The sequence below is a fragment of the Danio aesculapii genome, chromosome 16, assembly GCF_903798145.1.
Source record: "Danio aesculapii chromosome 16, fDanAes4.1, whole genome shotgun sequence".
NCBI lineage: Eukaryota > Metazoa > Chordata > Actinopteri > Cypriniformes > Danionidae > Danio > Danio aesculapii.
This window is the reverse complement of record NC_079450.1, coordinates 50,792,831-50,818,059: the sequence shown is the minus strand read 5'-3', so window position 1 is coordinate 50,818,059 and position 25,229 is coordinate 50,792,831. Positions and strand designations below refer to the sequence as shown.

Here is a 25,229-nt window from a genome sequence, read left to right as displayed (position 1 = left end):
AAACACTCTTTCATCTCTCTGTAACAGACTCTCTCTCCATATGCACCAGACACTTTCATAAAATCACTCCATAACGCAATAAATCATTGTGTATTTATGTAGCCTGCCTCACACAGGTGAGTGGGCTTAACAAACCACATGTAGAAGCACTCTCTCTCCATATGCACCAGACACTTTGATAAAATCACTGCATATCTCAATAAAACATTGTGTATTTATGTAGTCTGCCTTACACAGGTGAGTGGGCTTGACAAACCACCTGTAGAAACACTCTCCCTCCATATGCACCAGACACTTTCTTAAAATCACTCAATGTCTCTATAAAATATTGCGCATTTCTGAAGTGTGCCTCACACAGGTGAGTGGGCTTAACAAACCACCTGTAGAAACACTCTTTCTCCATATGCACCAGACACTTTTTAAAAATCACTCCATAACACTATAAAACATTGCACATTTATGAAGTGAGCTTCACACAGGTGAGTGGGCTTAAAGAACCACCTGTAGAAACACTCTTTCTCCATATGCACCAGACACTTTCAGAAAATCACTGCATATCTCAATAAAACATTGTGCATTTATGAAGTGTGCCTCACACAGGTGAGTGGGCTTGACAAACCACCTGTAGAAACACTCTCTCACCTGTAGAAACACACTTTACTAAAATTCCGCATTACAATGACTCAAGGAAAACAATGATTTCATGAACCTTAAATAACGCCTTTGCACAATATTGTTATGCCTTTAAAAGTACTTGTATAGTAAGTATAGTATAGTAAGTTAGTATGTATATTATATGCATAGTTAGTAGTTGATTATTGCTCCAAAATCTTAGTTATGTTTAGGTTTAAAAAAGCTCTTGCATGCAGTGTTGTGTTTATATTTATGATTATGTTTATTTATGTAGCACCGTGGTCCAGAGAAACATGACATTTCATTCCACTACATGTAGCAGAATGACAATAAAGCTCAACTTGAACTTCATACTCTTTCACACCGCAGTGTCAGCCTGATGGATTTCAGTATTGACCGCCAGACTGATGGCCAACAACAGTTGATGTGTTTGAAAACACACACGCACACACACACACGCACACACACATCAATCTAGCACCCCGGCACTGTTGCAAAGACTTCACACTGTAGTAAAATGATCTATCTCTGCAATTGCTTAATAACATTTTTGCCCTCTTTTTTTTTTTTTTTGGAAAGTTGCAAGCTATTCATTTACTCCATCCCAAAGCACAAACAGCCAAAAATATATTGCAAAGCGTAACCTGACACCAGAACCTGCATAATTTGAGTAGTAAGAAGACATACAGTTAAAGTCAAAATGATTAGCCCTCCTGTGATTTCTTTCTTTTCTTTTTTAAGTATTTCTCAAATGATGTTTAACAGAGCAAGAAATTTTTCACAGTATTTCCTATAATATTTTTTCTTCTGGAGAAAGTCTTATTTGTTTTATTTCGGCTAGAATAAAAGCAGTTTTTATTTTTTTTAAAACCATTTTAAGGTCAATATTATTAGCCCCTTAAGCAATTTTTTGTATTCTCTACAGAACAAACTATCGGTATACAATAATTTGCCTAATTAACCTAATTAGCCTAATTAAGCCTTTTAATGTCACTTTATATCTTGAAAAATATCTAGTCAAATATTATTTACTGTCATCATGGTAAAGTAAAAAAAATAGTTATTAGAAATGAGTTATTAAAACTATTATGTTTAGAAATGTGTTGAAAAAAATATTACCGCTAAACAGAAATTGGGCAAAAATACACAGAGGGGCTAATAATTCTGACTTCAACTGTGGTCGTAAACGGCTGAGATCAAAATGACTTGCGCAACCAATCCCAATTCAGTGGTAGAAGTATTATGAGAAAAAAAGCAAGGATAAAAGGCCGCAATCTGTCATCAAAGCCCAATAAAAGATCCAGCAGGTCTAGATCAGAGTGCGCTGCTGTGATAAAACCTGCTGCTTGTGAAACCGTTTGAGACTTCATAATGTCAAGACACGAACACATCATCGATGGCGATAGCAGATCTTGGATCAGTGAGAGTTAGCGCTGATTTAATAAAGCAGAGCGTGACTAAATGTCAGAGTGAACTGAGTCATTGCACTGCTTTGCACAATTTATATAAACAAATGCTTATAAAAGAAAAACAAGCCAAGAGAAATTGAATGCCTATGTCTGTGAATTTGCTGATGTATCATACTGGGGCATGATGAATGTTATCTTAAGGGATATTTCACTTAAAAATGAAAACTTTACAATAAGCTTAAGGGTGCAGGTTTGTCATTTCCAACAGAGGTGCGCGACTTGTGCACATGTTGTGAACATTTGACATGCGTGCATTTTTTCAAGCACACCTAGTTGTCAACTTTTTCGAATGCTGCGAGCGCACCTTGAATCATGCCTGTAGAACTAATCAATCTGCTTCACACTTTGTATGGAATATACACATTTCAGATATAACTGCATACTAATTACCTCAGACAAACACAGCGCATCCAAACAATGCAGTGCTTTTTACTTTTCTCCATAATCTTGTCATTCTCTGAGAAAACGATTGATGGTCACGTAATTACGAGAGACGCCAGGGGAGCGCGAGCGCAAAGCCCACTGTAAAGGTCAAGGAAACCTCGCGGTTGTCACTTCAGATCAGAATAACAACATATGCGAAAATGAGTGTGTTGTATAGCAGCAGTGAGGAGATTGTAAATAAAAAGCATGTAAGGATGTCGCCAGAGTGGCTTTTTGGTTTCTTTTCTTGTACATCCCAGCCACTAGCTCCCCATCTGAAAGACTTCTTAGCTACGGGGTAATATAGTCATCCAACTTCACAATTTTTAAACCTTAAAGTTTGCTTTGATTGTATAGTATTTACACTACTTTTGCACAGACTTTGTAACATTTTATTTATCAAGTTTAAGAGTCTCTTTAACACTTGTTTATTTTATTATAAAGAGATGTTGAAATAAAGTGGTTAAATAAAAAATAAAGTGATTAAATAAAAAAAAATCCTAATACTCCTAAATGGATTTTTAAAAAATATTCAATAATTATTGATATCGAATGATATGAAACAAGATATTGAGATAATTTTTTTTTCAATATCGTACAGCCATTTGAAGATAGCTGAAAACCTTCCTAGCGCGCACAGAACGTCAACATGACGTCAGATTTCCTCACCCTCAAGTGTGCATAATGGGGACATTGCATTTTGGGTGAAAATGAAAACCGGGTTCACGCCAGAACGTCAGTGCGCAACGTCTGACAGACTTTGTTCACTTTACAATTAAACCTAAAAACAATCAAATATCAACGTCTAATAATGTTACAGCTTGACGTTATGTGGACGTTACCACTATGACGTCTATCAGACGTTGGATTTTTGTTGAATAAATGACAGTATTTGATGTCAATATGACGTAGATTTAAGATGTTGGCTTAACGTTGGATTTGGTCAATGTAGGCTCATTCTGAAAACGAAGCACTATGTACGTTTCTGGAGATTGCGAATTATGTAGCCAGAAGTACGTAGGGCTGCATTTTATCTTTCAAACGAACGCTACAGGTGTAATAATATTATGTAATAAACCATATAACTAAAATCATAACATAAACATGGTTGTATCTACTATTAAAATATTAATCTATTAATAAACGGCAAATTTACATTATTACAACGTTACATCATTGTTTCGATGAAGTCAAAGTTGAACTTTGAACTTTGTAATGAACCATATAACAAATACCACAACATAAAAAAGACAATTTACTAAAAAACATGGTGGTGTTTATTATTAAAATATTAATCTATTAATAAATGGCAAATTTACATTATTACAACGTTACATCGTTTCAATGAAGTCAAAGTTGAACTACGAACTTTATAATGAACCATATAACAAAAACCACAACATAAAAAAATGACAATTTACTAATAAACATGGTCATATTTGTTATTAAAATATTAATCTATTAATAAATGACAAATTTACATTATTACGTTACATTGTTTCGATGAAGTTAAAGTTGAACTTTGTAATGAACCATATAACAAAAACCACAACATAAAAAAAGACAATTTACTAATAAACATGGTCATATTTGTTATTAAAATATTAATCTACTAATAAATGGCTAATTTACATTATTACAACATTGCATTATTGTTTCAATGAAGTCAAAGTTGAACTTTGAACTTTGTAATGAGCCATATAACAAATACCACAACATAAAAAAATGACAATTTACTAATAAACATGGTCATATTTGTTATTAAAATATTAATCTATTAATAAATGGCAAATTTACATTATTACAACGTTACATCGTTTCAATGAAGTCAAAGTTGAACTACGAACTTTATAATGAACCATATAACAAATACCACAACATAAAAAAATGACAATTTACTAATAAACATGGTCATATTTGTTATTAAAATATTAATCTATTAATAAATGACAAATTAAGTCAAAGTTGAACTAAATTTTCACTGCATAGGAACTTCTGCTCTTACATAAATTTTGTGACTTATTAATGCAAGTTACCCTCATTAATGCAGTATATCCCCTCTAAGGAAAATGGAGCTGATGCAACACAGGAGCTGAGAAACCAGCTAAACACAGTCACTTCTCCATGACAACTCTGTCATTCGGCCCTTTAATAATCATACACAATCTTGCTCAACCAACTTTCAGAAAGTGCTTAATTCTGAATAATTCTCTCCCCTCCACTCAATCTCAGCAGAAAACAAGTATTCCCGATGGTCTTACCATCAGCGCACTCTTCATAATGCCAGTCCAGCTCGTAGTAATCTGCCTCCACAAACCTCTGCATGCTCAGTCTCCTTCAGTGTGGAGCTGAAGCCTCTCCCGTCCGGTGTCTGAGGTCACACACGCATACATGCACCCACGGCCACCCATTCTCCCAGCAGCCCCGACCACCAATCTAACTAGTCATTCCACAAGGTCACAGAAGAAAAATATTACAAATACTGCATCTCTAAAAGCCAGCAGTGTTGCGCAGGAAACTGTGCCGCTATAGTCAAGGTTGTATCACACTCTGTGAGGGCGGGGCTTATAGATGCAGCCAGCCAATCAGAGAGCATTTCATCAGAGAGCCCGTCACAGCCCGGCCCCCGTCTCCTCATCTCCCTTTAGAGAGGTCGTCATGGCAACAGGATCTGACTCCAGGCTGTGTTGGTGTGTGCACGTGCTCGGTTTCTATTTTTTTCCATCACTCTATCATTGATTTGCTAGCAGAAGTAGAGATGTATGTGTGTGTGTGTGTGTGTGTTGTTGTATCCGTCGTTTTGCTGCTGGACTCGAGTGTAAAGTACAGTGATGGCAGGTGTGCCAAAAGGAGCAGCTGACTCTCTGCAGCTCACTGTGCCAAGATCAGCTCCAAATGGGGTGGTGAGATGAGATTAATCTGCAGTGGTCGAGGGGTTTACTGGCCGTTTTTATTTTAGGCGTTTTGTTGATTGTGATTGTTAAAACGTCATAGGATTATTGATTTAATTTAAATTAAATGGTGTGAATCGTCCAATCACAAGGCTTTAATTCAGCCGTGATGTCATTTAATTGTGCCGTGGATGTTCCTGTGCTGTTATTGATGACTTAACACTCGCCACCTCATCGGCGCACTGGTAACAGGCTCATGTTGATGACATCAGTGCAGAATTTGGGTGTGTGTGTCTATGATTACCAATGATTTTATAATAGAAGCTGCACAATCAATTCACCCTTATAACCAAAGACAATATTCATTCATTCATTCATTTTCTTTTCAGCTTAGTCCCTTTATTACTCTGGAGTCGCCACAGCGGAATGAACCTCCAACTTATCTAGCAAATGTTTTACACAGTGGATGCCCTTCCAGCTGCAACCCATCACACTGGGAAACACCCATACACATTCACACACATACACTACGGATATATATATATATATATATATATATATATATATATATATATATATATATATATATATATACACACATACACATATATACACATACACACACACACACATATACATATATTTATATACATATATTTATATATATATATATATATATATATATATATATATATATATATATATATATATACACACACACACATATACATACATACATATATATATATATATATATATATATATATATATATATATATATATATATAATATATACATATATATACATATATATATATATATATATACATATATATATATGTATATATATATATATGTATATATATATATATGTATATATATATATATATATATATATATATATATATATATATATATATATATATATATATATATATATATATATATATATATATATATATTGTTTGATTAATGATAAAAACAGTCGGCAGCAGGAATATTGCGCGCTGTCACTTTATGAGCAGTACGGTTCAGATTAATGGTTTCTCTTTCACATGTCTTTTGATTCTCAACTTGTTTGTCTATTAAACAAATGAGGGTTAATATAAATAATCATTAAACACTGCGTTTTGACACATTTGACCACCCATTTGCACACATTAAAATGACTTTAGATGTGTGTGCTGTGCTCGTCTCTGAGGCTGAGCACACATACACAGCAGCATGCGGTCTCATTCGCGCTTTTAAAAATATGAATGATTCGAATATACATCAATCAACGATGCGCATCCCGTGCTGCAGACGTTACATTACAGTACATGTTTTTAGTAATGTTCACGTGGAACTGAGCTTTGCAGAGCAACAAATGTGTACAATTGGAAAGGGGGCAGTATATGATGCAATAATCGTTTTATCATAATCGTTAGAAGAGTAAATCAAAATCGAAACCGAATTTTTGATTAATTGCATAGCCCTAAGGATAAGGCATTAACATAAGTCTTATAGGTAATAATAAACAGCCAATATACATGCTAATAAGCAGCTAGATAAAAGTGTGCATTACTCCCCATAAAGTATTACCTGTGCTTTTTATTAGTGGTGGGCAAAGCGAGGCTTCATGAAACACTGAAACAGCAAACGTATCGAAGCTTCGAAATGTTTCGAAACCCGTCTCTACAGTGACACCTAGTGATCATATTTGTGTATTTCTCTGGAATGGCTTTAGCAAATAAACAGTTAAGCAAATTGAGGTATTAAACCCCACGTTGTAGAGTTGAGGTTTCAAGATATTTAGTAAAGTGGTGAGAGTTCCAGACTAGCATGCAGAGATATTGTGTTCGAATACAGGGTGATGACGCTGTAGATGTTAGTTTTTAAACAATCTGATCTTGTTTAACTTTGTGAAAAAATATGTCTTATCTTGGTCATAAAAGTAACATTATTAAAGTACATCAAGTCATAATTTCAGAGTATTTGTACAGGTCGGGATACACACTTGAGCCATTTGCAGCACAGTTACTCTGTGCACACATACGGTCCACTAGACTATATGATATATTGGTTTGTTTTCCGACCCTGTCAGTCAAACGCAGATTCGCCAGGTCTCAAAACGCTTCTGAAATGACTGATGCTTTGAATCGCTGTAGTCACATGACTTGGTGTTTTGAAACACTTTAATCACGTGACCTGCGTGTTTCAGATCATTCGGTGCAGTGTTTCGAAACACTTGCACTTCGGGATCTCGACACTGTGTCCAAACGTCAGTTTCACGTCAGCCATCCCCACTTTTCACAGGACATGACAGGACCAACAATTGGCATTATTTAAGCAACAAACAGAAGTGATGTTTGTTTCTGATGGAATATGCAGTTCTTAACGAAACAGTTAAGTGAATAATTCAGTGACTCAGTCACAATCCTCAAAAATGTGTTCTAATCACGTAATCTGAAATAACTCTTGTTAAACTAATCTCTAAAACTGAAATATTGTTTCAGTTTCTTCTCTCTGCTGCAAACAAAATTAAGATAAAAAACAAAATCATGAGTCCAAGGCATTGAAAAGTACGTGAAAATGTTAAAAAGCCTACATTAACATGATTTTTAACCATTCTGAGTGCCTTGGACCTATGATTTTGTCATTTATCTTTATAAATCCCTTATCCAAAGAGCACTGACACATTAATTACCCCTGAAACCCTTTTAGTTTGTTGAATTTACAAAATAAGATATTTTGAAGAATATTACAAACGTGCATTTATTGAATTTCATACCATTTTTTCTTCCTATTATGGATGTCAATGGTTGTGGGTTTCCAACATTCTTCAAAATATCTTCTTTTGTGTTCAACATAACAAAAACACTTTAGGGTGTTTATGCTTTAGTTTTAGTTTGATCTATTCATTCAAAGTTACAGTATCAGTAGAGCTGTACTCTTAATCACCCCTCAAAAAGGAGACATTTAGCCAATTCAGGGATCAAAACGAAGTTCTGCATATATTACATAACAACGTCAAGCGCTGTAACAGATTTGGATAAAATCATGTTAGCCACAGTCCCAGTTCAACCCAGAGCTGGGCCTCAGTTTGGACTATTTTTAGCAAATATCTGAAAGAGCCGTACGACAGCTCATGAGATCCAGGCCATCAAATACAGGCCATCAGAACCAGTACGAACAACAGCCAATCTACTGTAAAAATCAATGTCTGATGACTACTGTACACCACATGTCAAAATCAGCATTTATAACATCACAAAGGTGAATTAAGAAAGAATATTCATAACCATAATAAGCATGAGGGGATATATTTTCCCACATTCTCCACTCTAGTTATAGCCCAGGAGTTTTTGGAACTTTGCATAATTATGTAAAAGGATCTTCTAGATTGTTAGACTGAAGTTATTTTACTATTTCAGCAGTGCGGTTGCAGATCTGTGTATTAAATATGGCATCAAATCTTTTGCATGTGGTCAACTGTGCTCAGTCTCAAAGTCAAGGACAGATCATGCAAAACTGATCTAATACACCTATCAGCTGCTCGTATAAACACTGGTGCAATGATTGACAGGTGACTCAACCAATGAACTACAGTGTTAGGGTGATTGCCTGGCAATGAGAGTGTAAACACAGCTGTCACTTGACAACAATTGTACATTAAGCAAATTACAGGACAAGTATCTCAAATTTCAAGTCACAATTTAATATGCACTGCAGTCCTTAAAAAACGTTCATGTACAGTTGAACTTAAAATGATTAGCCCTCAAATATTTCCCAAATGATGTTTAACAGAGCAAGGGATTTTACACAGTATTTCCTATAATATTTTTTCTTATTTGTTTTATTTCAGCTTTTTGACAGCAGTTTGACACCCAGTGGTTGAACTAGGTATTGCACTCCTGGTTCAAAACAGGTGCAAGCGCAGGTTGCCAGAGTGTCGACACCAACAGGAGTGAGCCTGACCACTGAGACTACATGCTGCTTTAAGGCTGATGATCACCTCAGGTACACCTCGTGTGCTTTATTCATTGTTAAATGCTAATGTGAGTTTGAATGCCATTTTACATGATATTAGTGGCCTGTTTCCACTGAGTGGTACAGTACGGTTTGATTCGGTAAGCTTTTATGGCCGTTTCCACTGTCAAAGGCTACCAAAAAGAGAACTATACCGTACCACTTTTTGGGTACCCTTTGCAAAGGGTACCTAGCACAGCAAAAGTGTACCAAAAGGCGGAGATAGACGCGCATTTGAATGCTATTGGTTTACAGAGATCACTCGCAGAAGCAGGAGAATGAAAACAAAGAAACCGCTATTTTTAAAAACACAGCCAAGACATTACACCGTTATGATATATAGATATAATATCAAGCCATGGTCGAGCCAAGCTTAAACAAACCTTGTCGTCTTGATAAACAGTCACAAAGCCAAGAGTTCTGTTTTTGTTTTACGAGCCCGTCTAAAAGTGTGAGCGGTTTCACTTTCTTCAGAGAGCTCACCGCGTGTCTATATTTGAAATAACGAACTTCTTGAGCTAATGATAATAACGTTTGCGGGATTTTTTTAAGGTGCTTTTGACATCCTTTCAGAAGAGGACAAACGCGAAAATGATTCTTTCAGCAACCTAAAACATGAACAAACTGCCATGTTTAACTATTGTCCTCACTTTTTGGACTATTATGAACTCGGAATGATGGAACTACTCTCCAACAGGAGAAGATTAAAGATACAGATGAGAGGTTTGCACTGACTGTGGGCTATATGCTGTGTGTTGTTTTTGTACCCAAATAAGGACTAAATGTCTGCTGTGTGTAGTTTTTCTGTAATTGATAACATATCAGAGACTGTAAGGGTCTGTATGTGTTCATATATGTTGCATTTATTTTATATAATCACAGACGTTACAATAGGCTATTTCGATCATTGATCTGCAGTTATAATCAAATCATGTTCATAGAAAAGTTTGTAATAAACATTTATACACAAGTATTTATGTGTATAAAACATCTGTTTTGTGAGAAGTGCTTCTCATATGATATGTGAATGACCCGTACAGGTTATAGTAGACACTGTAGACATTTTCTCGAGTGAGAATGATGTCATCGGTACTCTTTTGACAGTGGTAACGCAAGCCTGATAAAGGTGACCCGTACCGTACCGTACTATACCACTCAGTGGAAACGGGCCATTATTGCCATATACTGAAAGAAGAAGCAGATAGTTCACCTCAGATCTTAAAAATAAAAAACGTTCGAAATTGAACTGTGACCCAGTGCAAGCCAACACATATCAGTGATTCAGCATGTACATTTAATAATGTTAAAGAGGTTTCATATGTATTAATTAGATTATAAACCTTACCATTTCGTTGGAGTGCAGTAAGTGCACTATTCTGTGCCTCTGAATGGCCGTATTTTAATTTCTGTCACGTTTCGTCTGGTGCAAATTGCCCAATTGATAATCACTGCGTATTTCATCATGTAGCGTGTTGTTAGGACACGGAGGTTACAATGTAACACGTTCACCTAATTTATACATTCGTAACATTTATATTATTTGCTAATTAATAACCACCTCATGTAGAACTCTGAATCTGCGTCTTATTTTGGAGTCTGCTACGGTCCACTGGAGGTCACATTTCGGTCACAGACGCATACTTTGAGAGCCTTTCATTCTAACTGAATGAATGGAATATGTTGTTTTCTCACCAAGGCAACCCGGGGTGCTGAAATATAATTGGCTGAAGTGGCATTTGGCAGGTTAAAATAACCAAAACAAACAAAAACAGACATTCCAGCACATAATGCACATTTTCAAAGCAGAATATCTGACTTCAGCATTGTTTTTCAGATAAACAAGAATGTTCACTTAGCATCTTTCCTAAATATCTGCAAGCATATTATGACATTTTTATCAAGGTATATACAGGAATCAGAGATTGTAATCCAATACCTTTTAAGACTCTTTCCATACATTTTAAGACCTCATTGCCACTTTAGGTTTCAACCGGTAACACTGCCGACATTTTTACTTACAGTATATTTACTGAATAATGATTGTAAGAAACTAATCTTAAACTAAAACATTACTCATATGCAGCATAAAAATGCTAATCCAGCAGGTGGTGTCTACAACAGCAAAAAATAACAGTGTTTCCCTGGTTACTGTAGTAAACAAATGTCAAATCTGATGTCAAATCTAGCAGGATTTAATCGATTTCATAAACTAAACAGCATCCCAATACTCAAAGATTAAATTCAGGCCAAATTTAGCATACTGATTTAAAATGTAATACATTACAAATACAGCATTTAAGACTATTTAATACTTTTTAAGGGCCTTACATTACTCTAAAGTGATTTATCAACATGTAATACTTTTAAAGACCCCGCGGACACCCTGTTTATGCTGTAAAAGAGTCAAAAACTTACATACAGCACCTTTAAACAGAAATTGTGAAAAAGAAATACACAGGGGAGTTTATAATTCTTCAACTGTTTGTATTTGTGCATGAGAGCTGTTATTTGTGTGTGAGATGTCTGTTGTTGCTATTTAAAGAGAAACAGGGTCAAGGGAATAGGCAATTTCCTGCTCGGTGGATGAGGAATCACAGAAAGATAAAGAAGAGTGAGAGACTGTGTCCTTACGGAAATATTTGAGGGTCTCCTCGATCTGCTCAGTGGTCAGGTCGAGGTTGACGTCGGGGGAGATGAGAGGCGTGTGGAGCCAGTCGTCGTGGTCATAGCCGTATATAGTGTCGGCTCTCAGCTTATAGTGAGGCAACTGCTCCTCGAGCAAACTAATGATTTCCACCTCAGGAAGATCAGTGCTGTTACACACATCTGGAACAAGACAGAAAGAAAAGAGAGGTTTTTTTGGGTGAACTATCCCTTTAACATTTAATTATTATAGAATACCTTATAATAAAGAAGAAAAAGTAGAACACTGTAAAAAATATCTATAAATTAGAAGTTTTGGAGTCTGCTACTGTCCACCGGAGGTCATATTTCAGTCACGGACACATACTTTGAGAGCAATGCATTCTAACTGAATGAATGAAATATGTTGTTTTCACACCAAGGCAACCCGGGGTGATGAAATATAATTGGCTAAAGTGGCATTGGGTGGGTTAAAATAACCAAAACATAGACAGACGTTATGGCACGTAACGCACATTTTCAAAGCAGAATATCTGACTTCCGCATTGTTTTTCAGATAAACAAGAATGTTTATTTAATTATTGTATAATACCTTATAATACAGAAGAAAAAGTAGAACACTGTAAGAAATATCCATAAATTAGAAGTTTTCCGTATTTTGTGATTCATGTTTTCATTTTATTTTTTATTTTCTTCGTTTATTTCTGCTTTTGAGTTGCAATATGGGAGCTTGATCTTTCTTCTACCAACTTTTAACCTTGAAAAGTTCGAAAAAGTGACTTAATGACATTTTTTTTTTTAGTTTAAAGTGATATATTGTCTGGGTTGGTGTTGTATATTACACTACCAAACCCTTGTAATAAACTGCTAGTACATTTTCTGTTGTTTACACACTTATTTCTCTAGGTCAGAGATGCTCAAACTAGGACTCGTGGGCCAAAGTTAGCCCCTGGTAACCTTTGATTTGACCAGCCAACCAATCTGAGAAGGGAGGGAAAAGGTTGGGGCGAATGCCTTTAACAGAGATTGTCATTTCTAATTTAACATAACCTTTTGTTTATTTCTTTCTTTCATTGTTGAGCTACAAAAAAGCAAACTAAACGAATGTTTGAATTAAATGTTGTGCATAAATCACATTTTTAAAAATGTATATGTTGCTGTCACTCGAAAATAGGGGACAATGCACAAGACATTGATGAGCAATTCAATAAAAAGTTAATTATAGAGAGTAAAAATATATATTTAATTATTAATACGATTTAATTCTTTTTTTTTAAGTATTATTTATTTAAAAATCTTAATAAATTAGGAAATTACCATGGCAACTTTAATGTAAAAGTTTTGTATATTTACCTTCGGCCCATCACCCTTAATCAAGTTTGGGTTTTGGCCCCTCATAAGAAAAGGTTTGGGCACCTCTGCTTTAGATATTACTTCTTATACATTTTATTATTTCAAAACTACTAAAATGCCAATAAAAATCACTTTGTTAAACTGTAGAGTTGAATTTGCAACATTAAATGCCGAAGGAGCAGAGATCAACATCCCATAATGCAATTCACAATCGTAAATAAACAAAAAAACACTCATTCAGTTCAACTTAACTTGTGAATACCAAAATACAGAAACTGTTAGTTAACAGATATTTGTTACAGTGTAGAAGAAAAAGGAGAAGAAGAGGAAAAATGAGAAGAGATTGAGTATAAAAATGATAAAACGACAAATAAAAAAGTAACATAAGGTCAAGGTCAACTTTATTTGTACAGCATCTTAAAACAACATGAATGTTGACCAAAGTGCTTCACAGACATGGCAAAAATAATCAACGATTAAATATATAACACACATAACTATAATACACAGGGTTTGTGCAGGTTTCACCTAGTCACGTTTAAGACTTTTTAAGACTAATTTCAGACTTGTATAGGGTTAAACGCTAAGGGTTTTTTTAAAGGGTCAGCAGAAAAAAAAATATTCACTTGCCCCATCAAAGAAACAAATTCTAACCAGTTATTTCTTAGCCATGTATTTTAAATAATGTGTCAAATCAAGCAAGAGTTTGACATACTAGTTGTATAGTTGTATACATGCACATTTTTTCAATATAACAAAAAAAAACTTACAACTTTAATAAACTAAATGTATGCATAGCAAACTTTTATAATATTAGTTTAGTTACAAGATAGAGTTAGTTATAAAAAAATTCATTATGGATCAGGGTGGGGCAAAGCTGGAGGACTCACTCTGATGCCCAGGGCTCTGCATTGGTTGGGGAAATTCCAAATTGAACCAAAACAAACTATAACGATTGGCAATAAATATTCAGGAAATGCAACCAGAACCTGGGAATTTAAATAAATAAATAAATAAATAAATAAATAAATAAATAAATAAATAAATAAATAAATTAGCAGAAACAAAATTAATTGATACATTAAAATAAATTAATAACATCTTTCAACAAAACATTTCTTTAAAAACTATAATAAACTAAATGCATGCAGTCTGTCCAGATCAGTAAAAATCACTATAAATACACACAAAAAAACCAAATATTACTGTAAGGATGATTTATTTCCTAAATTAAAGCATATTGTAAAGAGTTACAGTTATAAATAGAGTTTGGATTGTTCTAGAAGTTCTATAGAGATGGATTGTTGGTGAATGGATGCGTGTTGGGTAGCTTTACATGGACAAAGGAAAATTAAGACCTGTTTACAATTATTTAAGACCTACAAGACAAAATTTCAGTGAATTTAAGACTTTTAAAGGTGTAAGGCCTATTTTAAGACTTAAGACACCGTGGACACCCTGTAATAATGTGTGACTCGACCACAAAAAGCCAAAAATGCAATGCATGGTTTAAGATTACAGATATTTTTTTATGCCAAAAATCATTCAGATATTAAGTAAATATCATGTTCCATAAATATATTTTGTAAACTTCAGACCATAAATAAATATAAACTTCATTATTGATCAGTCATTTGCATTACTAATAACTAAATTTAACTTTAAAACCTTATTTTTCAGTATTTATTTACTTTAAACCCCCAGATTAGTAACCCTTAAATGGTTACACCTTAGCCAAATAATGTTATATATTCTAATCTCGATTTAAAATATATACTTATGGCTTACAAGATTACAATAAGAATACCAATTATGACAATAAAAGTTATCAATACAACAAAATGACTAAATAAATAAAAGAAGAAAACCTATCATAGCTACTAAATGAATTATTTGAAGTTATGGGCATATTTCAATATTACGCTGATATAGAAAAACAGTAGTATGTACAGTATAAAAACCATTAGACCTTATAACTAACAACTGTATAATAACAGCTTAATGCACACAAACGATAAAGTAAAGTCAAACGAGTTTGAGGCCAAAATAAATGCTGCAAGTCTAGGCTGACCTCTGGTGGTCAAATGAAGAGCTACGCCACTCATTGGATCCTTCTAAGCACAAAATCATTCGAGTTCATCAATAAAAATGCATATAAATAGCAACTCTTTAAAACGCGACAGACAAAAATGTTTTTAGAATGATAAAACACGTCGATTGTGGAAAGAAACTGTGGTTTAACGTTTGGTCAATGCCATACACATTACAGCTAATTTTCAAGCAGCCGCTCTCTCACATGAATATTTTCCTCAGCCCATCCTCCCTTCACACAACATGCTGTTGTTCAGCCCAGCCTCTTGTCCTCCGTCAGACAACCAGGCCTTTTTTCCACACCGCCAAGACCATTAGAACAACTCTCTTCTGTATTAAATCGGCTTGATGGCTTCCCATAGAACAACTGCAGGACTGAAATATATGTGGCAAAATAAGAGACTCATGTGTGATGGAAGGCGCATGCTTGTGTTTAACTAAGCACGGGGGTTTAACCTCTCCAATGGGATTGGCCTTGTGGGTACATTACTGAGAGCGGTGAGAAACAATGCAACCACATTACAGCTGTAATGACAAAGAGATGAAACACTGACGGTGAAGAAAGAGAGAGAGTTAGAGAAAGACTTTTGACACACTTTATTAAAATATCAAACCCAAACATTACATTATACCTCATGCAAAATCACACTGTGATATGTTCATATCATACAAGAAAATAGCAACTTTTCATTTTCCATCAGTCTTAAGATACATCTACATGGGCAAAATAAACCTACACCACCAGACGAATGTTTTGTTGTCGATCCCAGTTGTAAAAGCAACAAATAATAACTTGACTTCTAGCTGATCATTTGGAAAAGTAAGAGAAGGTCGATTTTTCTTATTAATCATCTATTGATCTGCATGCCAATCATCACAAATACTGCAGAAGACCTATTGGAATCCACATGGACCCAAGATTCTCACAGAAATCAGTCAAGTTTGGTGAAGGAAAAATCATGGTTTGGGGTTACATTCAGTTTGGGGGCGTGTGAGAGATCTGCAGTAGGGTTGCTCGACCAATTTGGCATTGTATGTTGTCTAATGTTAAACATAGCGATGGACGATGGCATCGTCGTCGTAGGTGGCGGTGAATTAATTATTTATGAATAATTGATTAATTCATAACAAATTATTTGTTGCCTACCATTTCAACTACCTGACCCACAATATCTGTTTTACCCATAAAACGAAGCATCGTGATGTCTGTTGGCCATGGGTGATGGACGATGGCTTCGTCTATCGACCCGACCCTAATCTGCAAAATGTATGGCAACATCAACAGCCTGAGGTATCAAGACATTTGTGCTGCCCATTACATTACAAACCACAGGAGAGGTTTCTTCAGCAGGATAGCGCTCCTTTTCATACTTCAGCCTCCACATCAAAGTTCCTAAAAGCTAAGGAGGTCAAGGTGCTCCAGGATTGGCCAGCCCAATCACCAGACATGAACATTATTGAGCATGTCTGGGGTAAGATGAAGGAGAAGACATAAAAGATGAATCAAAAGAATCTTGATGAACTCTGGGAGTCCTGCAAGAACGCTTTCTTTGCCATTCCAGATGACTTTATTAATAAGTGAATTGAGTCATTGCAGAGATGTATGGATGACGTCCTACAAGCTCATGGGAGTCATACACGAAGTTAATTCTTTTTCCACTGCAGCATGACTTTATATTCCATACTGGACATTATTTCTGTTAAGTGACAAGACTTTTGTCTAAGCAAAGTCAGAGCTTACTGTCCTAATCAAATAATTAAAAATCAAGGCTGGTAAAATAAGCTTACTCTAGAGGCCTTTGCCTTTCATATAAGCCACTCCTAATACCAAATGATCAACTAGATATCAAGTTATTATTTGTTGTTCCTCAAACTTGCATAGACGATAAGACTTTTGTCAGGTACTGTACACAAGATGGTTTTAGTATGTGTGATGTAAAGGTTTTATTCTGCCACAATCTAAAGTGGGTCTACAGTGGTCTTTGTGTTTATTTACTATTAACTGACACAAAAAAAAAAGTCACAGAGCAAGTCAAAACCCAAGACTGGTAAAATTAGCAAGTCTGCTAAAAGGAGGAGCAGTGCAAAAATATCACAGCAACACAAACACACTACAATAAAGCATTACTGCATTTACTGTTAAAGCATTACAACGATGGTGACATTAAACTACTAACTTTACCTCTAAAACAAATATAAAAAGACAACAGCTGCACTTTTAACAAAGAGCAACAGTGATCTCCTGTCTTGCGGTCAGAACGCAGAAATGTGTTGAGACATGGTGTCCGTCTGTCCTGGAAAGCGTTCGAGTTGGATGACCAGTGATTATTTCAGGCTTGTAATTTTACTGCAACAGCACGAGTGGCCAAACCGTAATGCCCTTCCAGTCTCCTTAACCATTAAACAGAAAATCAACTACAGCCAGTTTGCAGAAATGAACACCTGCAAATGATGTACCGTTTATGACTTACTCAATAATTCTGCATTTTACAATAGGCTCCATTAGTTTATATATTCTCTAACACGAACAAACTATGAACTCTAAATTTATCACAGTATTTCTTGATCTTTGTTAAAGTTAGGTAATGGAAATAGTCATTCGTTGCTAGTTCTTGTTAACTTGAAGTGCTTTAACTAACAGATTTTAGTAATGCAGTAATAAATGTGAACTTTGATTAATAATGCTGTGCAAGGATTCTTAGTTCACGCTAGTAAATATTGAACATTAACCACATATCCAATATTTTCAATTGTTACCAGACAGACAGACAGACAGATAGATAGATATGTTTAACACATTGCTAGCTTGTTTTATCATATTCTTAGTATGTTTGGATGGATGGATGGATGGATGGAACGATAGAACGATAGATAGATAGACAGACAGACAGACAGTCAGACAGACAGACAAACAGATCGATCGATAGAACGACAAACAGACAGACAGACAGACAGACAGACAGACAGACAGACAGACAGACAGACAGACAGACAGACAGACAGACAGATAGATAGATAGATAGATAGATAGATAGATAGATAGATAGATAGAACGACAGACAGACAGACAGACAGATAGATAGACAGATAGATAGATAGATAGATAGATAGATAGATAGATAGATAGATAGATAGATAGATAGATAGATAGATAGATAGATAGATAGATAGATAGATAGATAGATAGATAGATAGATAGATAGAACGATAGATAGAACGACAGACAGACAGACAGACAGACAGACAGACAGATAGATAGACAGATAGATAGATAGATAGATAGATAGATAGATAGATAGATAGATAGATAGATAGATAGATAGATAGATAGATAGATAGATAGATAGAACGACAGACAGACAGACAGACAGACAGACAGATAGATAGATAGATAGATAGATAGATAGATAGATAGATAGATAGATAGATAGATAGATAGATAGATAGATAGATAGATAGATAGATAGATAGATAGATAGATAGATAGATAGATAGATAGATAGATAGATAGAACGACAGACAGACAGACAGACAGACAGACAGACAGATAGACAGATAGATAGATAGATAGATAGATAGATAGATAGATAGATAGATAGATAGATAGATAGATAGATAGACAGACAGACAGACAGACAGACAGACAGACAGACAGACAGACAGACAGACAGACAGACAGACAGACAGACAGACAGATAGATAGATAGATAGATAGATAGATAGATAGATAGATAGATAGATAGATAGATAGATAGATAGATTTGTTTACCACATTGCTAGCTTATTGTATCCTATTCTTTTAGCAGGTTGATAACTTCTATTATAACTTTGAGATGTATGAACACATTGTTTGCATTTAGCACAGTGCTAACAAGCACAGCTAGTACAAGTTTTAACACACTGGTGCCTTTTTAACACATTGCTAGCATGTTGCATGTTTTAGCATGCTGTTGATATGTTTGTGATGGCTAGTATGAATTAACATATTTATGGCATAGACTGAGACAGACAGACAGACAGACAGACAGACAGACAGACGGATGGACGGACGGACGGACGGATATTAAATCAAAAGTAATGTCAAATATTATAAAATAGTTTAGTTGAATATAAAGAATGAAATGACCTTTTTTGATGATAGTCTACAGATATGTGTGTTGACAGACACACATGTACTTTATAAACAAAACAAGTTTGTATAAAGCAGATGAGTTATGATTATGTTATTTGGCTTGACTTGAAAAGCATCTAGTGCTTCAGTGCTAGCTAGAACATCTTCTGACCTTTAGCACAGAGTGAGCAACACACTGTAGTCAAAGCTACAAATGCTTATTTTATTACAGTACTAGAAATAGTAGCTTTTTACTACTGTCATTCATTCATTCATTTTCTTTTCGGCTTAGTCCCTTTATCAATCCGGGGTCGCCACAGCGGAATGAACCGCCAACTTATCCAGCACATGTTTAACGCAGCGGATGCCCTTCCAGCTGCAACCCATCTCTGGGAAACATCCACACACACTCACTACGGACAATTTAGCTTACCCAATTCACCTGTCCCGCATGTATTTGGACTGTGGGGGAAACCGGAGCACCCGGAGAAAATACACGCAAACGCAGGGAGAACATGCAAACTCCACACAGAAACGCCAACTGACTCAGCCGAGGCTCGAACCAGCGACCTTCTTGCTGTGAGGCAACAGCACTACCTACTGCACCACTGCGTTGCACTTTACTACTGTAATTATTATACAATTAGATATAATAGAATTGTATAATACTGTATACAGCAGCTAGCATTTAAAGTGAATCAAAACCTTTTATGAATGTTGTCCTAAAAGTACTCAACACTCATTCTTATACTTTAGAAAAACTTTTTTGATCCACTTTTTTGATTTGGGCAAAATTATTAGCCCTCCTTTGAAATATTTGTTCATTTCCAAACATTTCTCAAGTGATATTTAATGGAGCAAAGACATTTGCACAGTATTTCTGATAATATTTTTTATTCTGGAGATGGTCTAATTTGTTTCATTTCGGCTAGAAAAAAAGCAGTTTTTAATAAAAAAAAAAAAACATTTTATGATCAATGTTTTTAGTCCCTTTAGGCAATATTTTTTCAATTGTCTACAAAACAAACCATCATTATACAAAGAATTGCCTAATTAACCTAATTACGCCCTTAAATGTCACTTTAAGCTGAACACTAGTATCTCCTAGTACTGTCCTCATGGCAAAGATATAATAAATCAGTTATTAGAAATGAGTTATTATAACTATTGTTTAGAAATGTGTTGAAAATATATTCGTTAAACTGAAATTGGGGATATAAAATATATAAATAATTAAAAAATTCTAATAAACTTTTTTAAAATAAGCTTCTCCTGCTCACCAAGGCTGCATTTATTTCATCAAAAATACAGTACAAATTGTAAAATAGTGAAATTGTATTGAACTATAAAATAACTGCTCAAAAGTAGTTTATAATTTAATTTTAATAATTTATTCCAGTCATTTAAAGACTTCATTACTCCAGTCTTCAGAGTCACATGATCCTTCAGAAAAATTATGAATGTAATTATTATTATTGGTAATAGTAATAAAAGCAATAACGGCTGGAGTAATAATTTTATTTGAAACTAAATACAAAAAGTAATAAATAAATATTTATCAAATAAATATTGAACAATTTAACTATATTTTTTACATTTAATAAATACCCCATTGATGAAAAGAATCATTTTATTTTAATTATTTAATAAAATTAATAATAATTTTTAAAAAAGACTGACCCCAAACTTTTGACCGGTAGTGTATGTAATATATTACATAAACAAACAAATATACACCAACTGTGTATAACCTCTACAAGTTTGTCTACAACCTCTACACACACACACACACACACACACACACACACAGACACACACACACACACAAAAGTTATGGAAAATTTCCAATCCAAGAAAGGAAACAAAAATCCTCAATGCATTTTAACTGTTTGGAAAATATGATTTTTGCTGAATTTGCTCAAACTCGCAGTTCAATGAGCTCTAAAACAAACAGCTCAGCTTTAACTCACAGAAGGTCATCTATCCAAAATCTCTGCCTCTAGCTGGACACGCTTGAGAAACAAATCCGAGAGTGAGTAAAAGCGGAGAGAAAGTGAAGAAGAGCAGTACTCACTCATGTTTCTTCAGCCACGGGCTTTCTCTGTTCACTCGCCCAAACTTACATTTTCCACTACTTCAGGATCAGCCACGGCGTCGACAGAGAGCGAATGAATATGGGAGGAAGGAAGATAGAGAGAGAGAGAGAGAGAGAGAGAGGGGGGAGAGGGAAAAGACGAGGGAGGAGGCGGTGAGCAAACGCGGACATGATCCAGCCATGTCTGGCATGCTGATGATGACAGCAGTCACATGGCCTTCACTAAACATAGACTCAACCACCGGCTTCAGTGCTCATTGTTCCTGTCCTCCTGACTCTGGATCAGCTCTCTTTTCATGAAATAAAACAACGACTACAAAACATGCGTGTTCTGTTGTAGTTTGAGCAGGGCTGCAGATCGGGGGGTTTTTGGGGGCGTGTTTTCGACAGGAAGTTTAGATAGCCCTGGAGGGACTGGAGCAGATAAAAATCTAGTGGTTTAACAGCTGTTGAGTGTGCAGTGAGTGTGGGGAGGAAAGAGATGATCACGTTGATATGATACACAATGATACGTTCTGTATATATTTATAAACTATATATACTTAATGTTATTAAATGTAACAAGTTAGAAAATGCATTGGGGTAACCAGTGAAAATTCAAAAAGAAAATGAAACCTAATTCTATATTTTTAATTTAGAATACATACAGAATAATAATCCAATAATAATAATAATAATAATAATAATAATAATAATAATAAAAAATATAAACTAATAATAAATATAATAATAAAAATAACAACAATAAAATATATTATTATATTTGGTATTATAATTAATAATAAAAAAAGCAATAACAACAACAATATAAATATTATTATTATTATTATTATTATTATTATTATCAATAATAATAATAATAATATATAATATATAATAATAATAATAATAATAATAATAATAATAATAACAAAAACAAGACCAACAACAATAAAAAAAATTTAACTAACAATATTAAAGAATATAATAATAATAATAAGAAGAAATAATAATAATATTATCAATAATAACAACAATAAACATATTATTACTTTTATTATTATTACTATTATCATTATTATATTTTATTTTTATTGTTTACACAAACATTTAAAGAATTAAATCATTAACACAAACAACCAGCATATTTGAAACATAGTAAGAATATAACATAGTATAATACAATATAGTAGTTTTTGGGGGAAAAAAAACCCTCTATCTTAAAAATTATTAAAACAAAGAAACAAAATATATGTATAGAAAACATTAAATATGTTACTTTGTCTTTTCTTTGCAAAGAATTGCCATCCATTTGTGAGAAAATCCATCCGTTGCAATATGTGCAAATTTTGGCACATATTTCGCTCCATACAACTAAATTTTAACACCACTGGATTTTTTTTTTTTAAACTGACATTTGTTTTTGCAAAGAAGTTTTCTGTTTGCTTGCGGGTTGAGTGATTATTTGCAAAGCAGATTGTGATTGTTTGCAAAATGCTTGCTGTTTGTGAAATTTTGGCACATATTTTGCTCCATGCAACGGTCCTTAACTAAATTTTAACATAACTGGGTTTTTTGCTAAGTGGTTTCTGTTTGTTTGGGAGTCGATGAATTCTTTGCAAAGCAGATTGTGTTTGTTTGCAAATTGGCAGATGTATTTGTGAAATATTGGCATATATTTTGCTCTATACAACTGCCCTTAACTAAATTTTAACACCACTGGGTTTTTAAAATCAACTAACATTTGTTTTTGTAAAGTGGGTTCTGTTTGGGAGTTGTGTGATTCTGTGCAAAGCAGATTGTGTTCATTTGCAAAATGTTAGATTTGCTCGTGAAATTTTGGCACACATTTCGCTCTATACAATTACATTTTAACACCACAGGATTTTTTGCTTAAACTGACCTTTGTTTTTGCAAAGTGGTTTCTGTTTGTTTGCGAGTCGAGTGATTATTTGCAAATCAGATTGTGTTTGTTTGCAAAATGCTGGATTTGTTTGTGAAATTTTGGCACATATTTCGCTCCATACAACTGTCCCTAACTAAATTTTAACACCACTGATTTTTGCTAATGGCCCGTTTTTACTGAGTGGTACGGTACAGTTTGGTTCGGTACGCTTTTATGGGCGTTTCCACTGTCAAAAGGCGTACCGAACCAAATTGTACCGTACCACTTTTTCAGCACCCTTTCGAAAGGGTACCAAACACGAGAAAGGGTACCAAAAGGCGGAGCTACACGCGCAGCTGAACGCTATTGGTTTACAGAGATACGTCATTCATTTACTTAACAAGGCAGAATGAAAACAAAGGATCCGCCATGTTTAAAATACACAGCCGGGAAGATTAAAGCGTAATAAAATGTACATATAATAACGAGCCATGGTCGTCCTGTCGTCGTCTTGATGAACGACGTTTTTACCCTTAGTTTTTTTACGAGGCAGTCTGAAGTGCGAGCGGTTTCGCTTTCTTGCTTGCGCTCGCCGCGTGCCTATATTTGAAATAACAAACTTCTTGAGCTGATGATAATAACCTGCGCTTGATTATTGATGTGCTTTTAAAACCCGATCCTGTCAGACACTGAAAACGCGAGAGTGAAGCGTGAAGAAACAAAGGAGAAGCCGGAAAAAAGGAGCACATTATTTTTTCAGCAAACGGGAATAAACTGCCATGTTTAACTATTATCATCACCTTTTGGACTATTATGAACTGGGAATGATGGAAATACTTTCTAACAAGAGGCTACATGTGCTGCTGAAGATTACAGACACAGATGAGAGGTTTGCACTGACTGTGGGCTATATTTTGTGTTGTTTTTGAACCTAAATAAGGACTAAATGTCTGCTCTGTGTAGTTTTCTGTAATTGATAACATATCGGAGACTGTAAGGGTCTGTATGTGTTCATACATGTAGCATTTATTAATTTATTTTATATAATTGCAGACGTTACAGTAGGTTATTGATCTGCAGTTGAAATCAACTCATGCTCATAGAAAAGTTTGTAATAAACATTTATACAGAAGTACTTATGTGTATAAAGCATCTGTTTAGTGAGAAGTGCTTCTCATATGATATGTGAGTGACCCGTACAGCTTTACTGTAGACATTTCCTAAAAAGAAAATGACATCGACTGAAACTTTCTCTTTGTTTGTGAGTCGAGGAATTTTTTGCGAAGCAGATTGTGCATGTTTGCAAAAGTCTGAATTTATTTGTGAAATTTTGCCACATATTTCGCTTCACACAACTGTCCTAAACTAACTGTTATCACCACTGGGTTTTTGCTCAAACTGACCTTTGTTTTTGCAGTGGTTTCTGTTTGTTTGAGAGTCAATGGATTTTTTGTGTTTACAAAATTCTGGACTTGTTTGTAAAATATTGGCACATATTTTGCTCCATACAACGGTCCTTATCTAAATTTTAACACCCCTGGATTTTTGCTTAAACTGATATTTGTTTTTTGCAAAGTGGTTTCTTTTTATGAGTTGTGTGATTCTGTGCAAAGCAGATTGGGTTTGTTTGCAAAATGTTAGATTTGTT

At 34.6% G+C, this 25,229-nt stretch overlaps 1 protein-coding gene across 7 annotated transcripts in view; it reads right to left on the bottom strand.

Annotated features, from left to right (window-relative positions):
• Positions 1-25,229, bottom strand: part of trak1a (trafficking protein, kinesin binding 1a) — a 120,259-nt gene that overhangs the window by 72,946 nt on the left and 22,084 nt on the right. For 3 of the 7 annotated variants that reach the window (XM_056474656.1, XM_056474657.1, XM_056474659.1), the window contains exons 1-2: positions 21,697-21,827; positions 12,056-12,250 (exon numbers count right to left, since the gene is read on the bottom strand). In XM_056474656.1, coding sequence (XP_056330631.1) covers positions 12,056-12,250; positions 21,697-21,700 — 199 coding nt within the window. In that variant the 5' untranslated portion in view covers positions 21,701-21,827. Of the gene's footprint in view, positions 1-4,786; positions 5,046-12,055; positions 12,251-21,696; positions 21,828-25,229 lie in introns of those variants that run through there. The other 4 variants (XM_056474658.1, XM_056474653.1, XM_056474655.1 and 1 more) reach the window with 4 other exon arrangements.